Here is a 6283-nt window from a genome sequence, read left to right as displayed (position 1 = left end):
GTTATAAGTCTCTGTTAATCATATTAGAATATTTTTTTATTTATCAACTTAAAAACACATATATGCTCCATCACACACACACACACACACACACCTCCGTGGCGAACGGGTCGAAGGTTTTGACACCTGGAAGAGGAGTCACTTTTAATGGTTAAATCAACTGTTTACTTAAGCCGGGGTAGAGGAAGATGGCTTGATGAGCTATTGTGGTGGATAGCAGGAGGAAATGGGTTAGAGGATGAAGGGATAATGGATCGTAAGATGAAGCAGAGGGATACGTAAGGATGAAAGAGGTTAGACAGGAAGAAAAGAAACGAATTAGGAGATGGAAGGGAGAATGGACAAGTGGGTGAGATAACGTGATAATTGTTGAATGAGAGAAGATGGATAAAAGAGAGATAGGGAGGACCAGATGAAGGTAATTATAGAGGGAAAAGTCTGTTTATGGTTTGGGCAATGACTATAACATGAAAATGACAATTAAAATCGTTCACTTACAAATTTACTAACTTTTTACACATTATTATAATATATGTTCTTTGTTATTTCTATACCATAAACTTTACAAAGGATTATAGTAGAGGTTGAGTCGTTCATGAAGGAAATGGATATATTTTGGATTTTTTTTTTATACCGATATTTTTTAATATTGCTGTTGACTTTTTTGCTTCGTTGACAACTCCGCTGACTCCGCTGACAATCTGCGAGGAAAAAAAATACTAGTCAAATTTCATCAATTTTTTTCTCGCTTTTCTCTAGAACGGGAGAGCTGACATATTTTTCCTTTGCGTTTTAGTGTGTCTGTCTTTGTCCTATGTCTATAAAAACACGTTAAGGCATCCTAGTTACTACCAAGGTACTGTCCGTCTGAACCACCTGATATCTTCCCTGCGCCCACCTTAACTGACTCCTCCGGTTGTTAAAGCGGGAAAGAAACGTCTATATAAAAGTAATTCGGTATCAACATATACGAGTATGTAAACTGTTTATACTTTTGGATTGTATTAGGTATTATTTTTGCAACCGCTTTAAAACTTGTGTCCAAATCCAGTGTTCTCACATCAACTACCATCAATTTTTATAAGACTAATGGCTCATTATACTCAGGTAAGGTCTCTGATGTACGTCGCATAAAAAGCTACACATCAAAGTTCTTCTTCATTATAACTTTGTCTATTTGATCAAGTTTCTGAACCCCAAAAAATTTCACTGCCTCGTAAATTTGTATTTTTCCACTCTCACTTAACTTGAAGGTGAGCTCTAGCCTCCCCTTCTGTCTAATAAGAAGAAAACACAACAGATAATCGATTCTACATAGTAAAATATTGTATCATTACAAGATCAATGTATTTATATAGAAAAGTAAAGCATAAAGTTTTAATTACCAGAATCATTCATAAATGGCAAAGAGCATTAAAATGGCTTAACGTATTTAAGTCGTATTATCTAATGAATTAGTAGAAGTGAATTAAATGAACCTGGAGAGTCGTGCTCATGTAATGTGTGTGTGTGTGTGTGTGTGAACCGGTGGTGTGGGGATGGGGGGGAGGGGTGGAGGTGGGGATATCAACAATGTAAAATCCACCACCATTTTCAGTTACATTACCACCTCACTCATGTCTCACTCTCTGGAGGTCTTCCTTTCTGTCGTTGTGGCATTTATCACCAGGCACCATTACGTGGGAAACTTTTGGAAATATAAGTCTTAAATTAACTATTATTTTTTTTTTCTAATCCCAGAGAGTGAATTTTAGTTACAATTATTACTAATGTCAATATGTATCCATCAGTTAAGTCGAAATTTCTTATTTAAAATATAAGAACACAAAAGTGATAGTAAATAGTCATGTGTAGTTTCGTCAATATCTTTAAAAATTGAAGACCTATGACCCAGATAAGGTTGTGACCTCTAACCTTCAGCTGTGACTCAGACCTAATTTTGTATTCTGCTCTCTGGTAGTGGTGGTGACACACATTTCTATATCAATTTATTTTTACGTTCTATACCTTCTAACTTTCACTTGTTTGATTACTAAGGCAACTCTCAACCTGTGAAGATATTATTGTTTCTTAACACAAGTAAGCTGCGACAAATGGGATTTAGACTTCACTTCAACAAATTTATAGAAATTTTTTGATATTTGAGCGTCGGGGAAAAGCGCAAGGCATGATATATAATATGTGAGAAAGATACTGAAGTGTATTATTTCTGGGACAAAATATAAGTCATAAGTAAACCTTATGAGGTTGCCGCATAGTGCTATGACAGGTCAAACACATTTTCATCCGTGGTAACATTATAGACACATCTTTATGTCTCTATACTCTCAACTCATTCATCTATCATCCGTGAAACCTGGAGCTGAATGTTCTTAATCTACTGAGTCACCGATGCTATTTTGTCAAGGTAAATGTTAATTATACATAATGAGGTAATATTAAAATTGTTCTCTCATACGTCTCTCATTTTTAACGATACTGAAATCCCCGGACAAATTTCTGACCCCTTTTATGAAAATTTAAAAGGACAACATTTGAATCAGTTTAAGTGCAACACCTTGGTATTTTCTGATATATATGACCATGTTTATATTCATATCAAAGTTAAATTGGTATTATAAGACCGGCATTGCCTTAGCACACCGAGAGAAAGTGAATATGTGAACCGAAAGAGGGAAGGGGAGGGGATGAGAAGGTTAAGGGAATCAAGAATCAAAGAAATGAGAGAGATAGGAAACGGGGATGAGGATCAGAGAAGGAAATTAAGATCTACAAGAGAAATATAAGAAGGGAATATGTAGAGAGAGGAGGGTGCTCAAACTGAAGCGGATAGGAAAAAAAGGAGGAAGGAAGACGGAAGGAAGAAGGAAGACGGAAGGAAGAAGGAAGCAAGAAGAAGGAAGACGGAAAAGAAAGATAATAATAATAATACAAAGAAGAAGAAAAAGAAGAATAAGAAGCCAAAATTACCTCCTCTCAAGATTAATCATAAGAAAGGTGTGTGGCACATTAGAGAGTTGGTGACGTGTGCACCTGCGACCGCTGAATTCCGCCCATTAATATAAAGTGATTTATGGTAATTCGGATTCTCGCAATTTAAGACATGGTCCTCACTAATGTTGCGGACCCCAGGAAGATTGCAGATTGTTGCAGATGCCGGGATTGTTGCCGATTTTTAGATTTCTTTCAGATTCCGGGATAATTGCAGACTCCGGGATTATCACAGACACCAGAATTATTGCAAACAGTAGGATTATTATTACAGAAATGGGATTGTTGTACATTTCAATAATATTGTTGAATTTACTCAGACATCGGGATTGTTGATGTTTGTGCTATTGTTGCAAAACCCGAGGATACTGCAAATAATCGGAATTTTACAAATAATTGGTGCTTCAGATACTGGAACTATTGCACACACAGAAAAAAGTTACGAACACTAAGATTGCTATTGACACTTAAGTTACTCTAGAACTAGACACTGCTGTTTCTGCTAACATTGCTGCACAGGTTGAAAATATTGACTAGGCTAGGATTGTTGAAGACCCTAGTATTAACGCTGTTACTAGGATTGTCGTAGACCCTAGTAATAACGCTGCTACTAGGATTATTGCAGACTTTAGTATTAACACTGTCACTAGGATTGTTGCAGACCCTAGCATTAACGCTGTCAGTGGGATTGTTGCAGAACCTAGTATTAACGCTGTCACTAGGATTATTGCAGACCCTAGCACTAACGCTGTCAGTAGGATTGTTGTAGACCCTAGCACTAACGCTGTCAGTAGGATTGTTGCAGACCCCAGTTTTAACGCTGTCGCTAGGATTGTTGCAGAACCTAGTATTAACGCTGTTACTGGGATTGTTGCAGACCCTATTATTAATGTTGTCACTGGGATTGTTGCAGACCCTTGTATTAACGCTGTTACTGGGATTGTTGCAGACCCTAGTATTATCGCTGTCAGTGGGATTGTTGCAGAACCTAGTAGTAACGCTGTCAATAGGAATGTTGTAGACCCTAGTATTAACGCTGTCAGTGGGATTGTTGCTGAACCTAGTAGTAACGCTGGTACTGGGATTGTGGCAGACCTTAGTATTAACGCTGTTACTGGGAATGTTGCAGACCTTAGTATTAACGCTGTTACTGGGATTGTTGCAGATCCTAGTATTAACGCTGTTACTGGGATTGTTGCAGACCCTAGTATTAACGCTGTTACTGGGATTGTTGCAGACCCTAGTTTTAACGCTGTCAGTGGGATTGTTGCAGAACCTAGGAGTAACGCTGTCAATAGGAATGTTGCAGACCCTAGTATTAACGCTGTCAATAGGATTGTTGCTGAACCTAGTAGCAACGCTGTCAATAGGAATGTTGCAGACCCTAGACCCTAGTATTAACGCTGTTACTGGGATTGTTGCAGACCCTAGTTTTAACGAGTTTGTTGCAGAACCTAGGAGTAACGCTGTCAATAGGAATGTTGCAGACCCTAGTATTAACGCTGTCAATAGGATTGTTGCTGAACCTAGTAGCAACGCTGTCAATAGGAATGTTGCAGACCCTAGTATTAACGCTGTCGCTAGGATTGTTGCAGACCTTAGTACTAACGCTGTCACTAGGATTGTTGCAGAACCTAGTATTAACGCTGTTACTGGGATTGTTGCAGACACTAGTATTAACGCTGTCAGTGGGATTGTTGCTGAACCTAGTAGTAACGCTGTTACTGGGATTGTTGCAGACCTTAGTATTAACGCTGTTACTGGGAATGTTGCAGACCTTAGTATTAACGCTGTTACTGGGATTGTTGCAGACCCTAGTATTAACGCTGTCAGTGGGATTGTTGCAGAACCTAGGAGTAACGCTGTCAATAGGAATGTTGCAGACCCTAGTATTAACGCTGTCAATAGGATTGTTGCAGAACCTAGGAGTAACGCTGTCAATAGGAATGTTGCAGACCCTAGTATTAACGCTGTCAATAGGATTGTTGCTGAACCTAGTAGTAACGCTGTCAATAGGAATGTTGCAGACCCTAGTATTAACGCTGTCGCTAGGATTGTTGCAGACCTTAGTACTAACGCTGTCGCTAGGATTGTTGCAGACCCTAATATTAACACTGTTACTGGGATTGTTGCAGACCCTAGTATTAACACTGTTACTGGGATTGTTGCAGACCCTAGTATTAACGCTGTTACTGGGATTGTTGTAGACCCTAGTATTAACACTGTTACTGGGATTGTTGCAGACCCTAGTATTTACGCTGTTACTGGGATTGTTGCAGACTCTAGTATTAACGCTGTTACTGGGATTGTTGCAGACCCTAGTATTAACGCTGTCAGTGGGATTGTTGCAGAACCTAGTAGTAACGCTGTTACTGGGATTGTTGCAGACCCTAGTATTAACGCTGTCAGTGGGATTGTTGCAGAACCTAGTAGTAACGCTGTCAATAGGAATGTTGTAGACCCTAGTATTAACGCTGTCAGTGGGATTGTTGCAGAACCTAGTATTTACGCTGTTACTGGGATTGTTGCAGACCCTAGTATTAACGCTGTTACTGGGATTGTTGCAGACCTTAGTACTAACGCTGTTACTGGGAATGTTGCAGACCCTAGTATTAACGCTGTTACTGGGATTGTTGCAGACCCTAGTATTAACGCTGTTACTGGGATTGTTGCAGACCTTAGTATTAACGCTGTTACTGGGAATGTTGCAGACCCTAGTATTAACGCTGTCGCTAGGATTGTTGCAGACCTTAGTATTAACGCTGTTACTGGGAATGTTGCAGACCTTAGTATTAACGCTGTTACTGGGATTGTTGCAGACCCTAGTATTAACGCTGTTACTGGGATTGTTGCAGACCCTAGTATTAACGCTGTTACTGGGATTGTTGCAGACCCTAATATTAATGTTGTCAGTGGGATTCTTACACAGATCATCTTCCCGTTAGAGTCATTATAACACCCAAAATGAACAGACTCCAATAACCGGGTTTCAATGCATAATACATATACAATCTTCAGAGTTAAGGTCAAAGGTTAAAGTTCAAATAATACGTTGAAACCTAACTATGCCCTCCTTAACCTTTAGATCATTGTGCGTGTCCAGGGCAAAGGATCATCAGGTGAATAGTTTCAGTTTCTGGGTCAAATTTTCACATTCAGAGTTACTAAGACAAGATCTCATATGAGGAATAATATACGCTACAATGAATTTCCTCCTTTATATAGTTTTTGAGAAGTGGTCCGAGCGGAATTTTCATAGCTGGGATCACTGCATCAAGATCACAGGTAGTTT

At 39.1% G+C, this 6283-nt stretch overlaps 1 protein-coding gene across 1 annotated transcript; it reads left to right on the top strand.

Moving 5' to 3' along the window:
* The first annotated feature begins 249 nt into the window (after nucleotides 1-249).
* Nucleotides 250-5947, top strand: LOC121877290 (pheromone-regulated protein PRM7-like). Its single transcript, XM_042382968.1, has 3 exons — nucleotides 250-278; nucleotides 3642-4273; nucleotides 4416-5947. The coding sequence occupies exons 1-3, from the start codon at nucleotides 250-252 to the stop codon at nucleotides 5945-5947; spliced, it is 2193 nt and encodes a 730-aa protein (XP_042238902.1).
* The last annotated feature ends 336 nt before the right edge of the window (nucleotides 5948-6283 follow it).

This window comes from Homarus americanus, unplaced genomic scaffold, assembly GCF_018991925.1.
Source record: "Homarus americanus isolate GMGI-L3 unplaced genomic scaffold, GMGI_Hamer_2.0 scaffold367, whole genome shotgun sequence".
Classification (NCBI taxonomy): Eukaryota; Metazoa; Arthropoda; class Malacostraca; order Decapoda; family Nephropidae; genus Homarus; species Homarus americanus.
The sequence above is the reverse complement of the archived record's forward strand: the minus strand, read 5'-3'. Positions and strand labels throughout refer to the sequence as shown.

Excerpts from the sequence above, each read along its gene's own strand:
- LOC121877290 (XM_042382968.1), top strand. The coding sequence starts at position 250 with ATGGATCGTAAGATGAAGCAGAGGGATAC. Across the intron at positions 279-3,641 it reads AAGATGAAGCAGAGGGATAC|GATTGTTGCAGACCCTAGCA; the intron begins GTAAGGATGAAA and ends CACTGTCACTAG. Across the intron at positions 4,274-4,415 it reads GATTGTTGCAGAACCTAGGA|ACCCTAGTTTTAACGAGTTT; the intron begins GTAACGCTGTCA and ends GGATTGTTGCAG.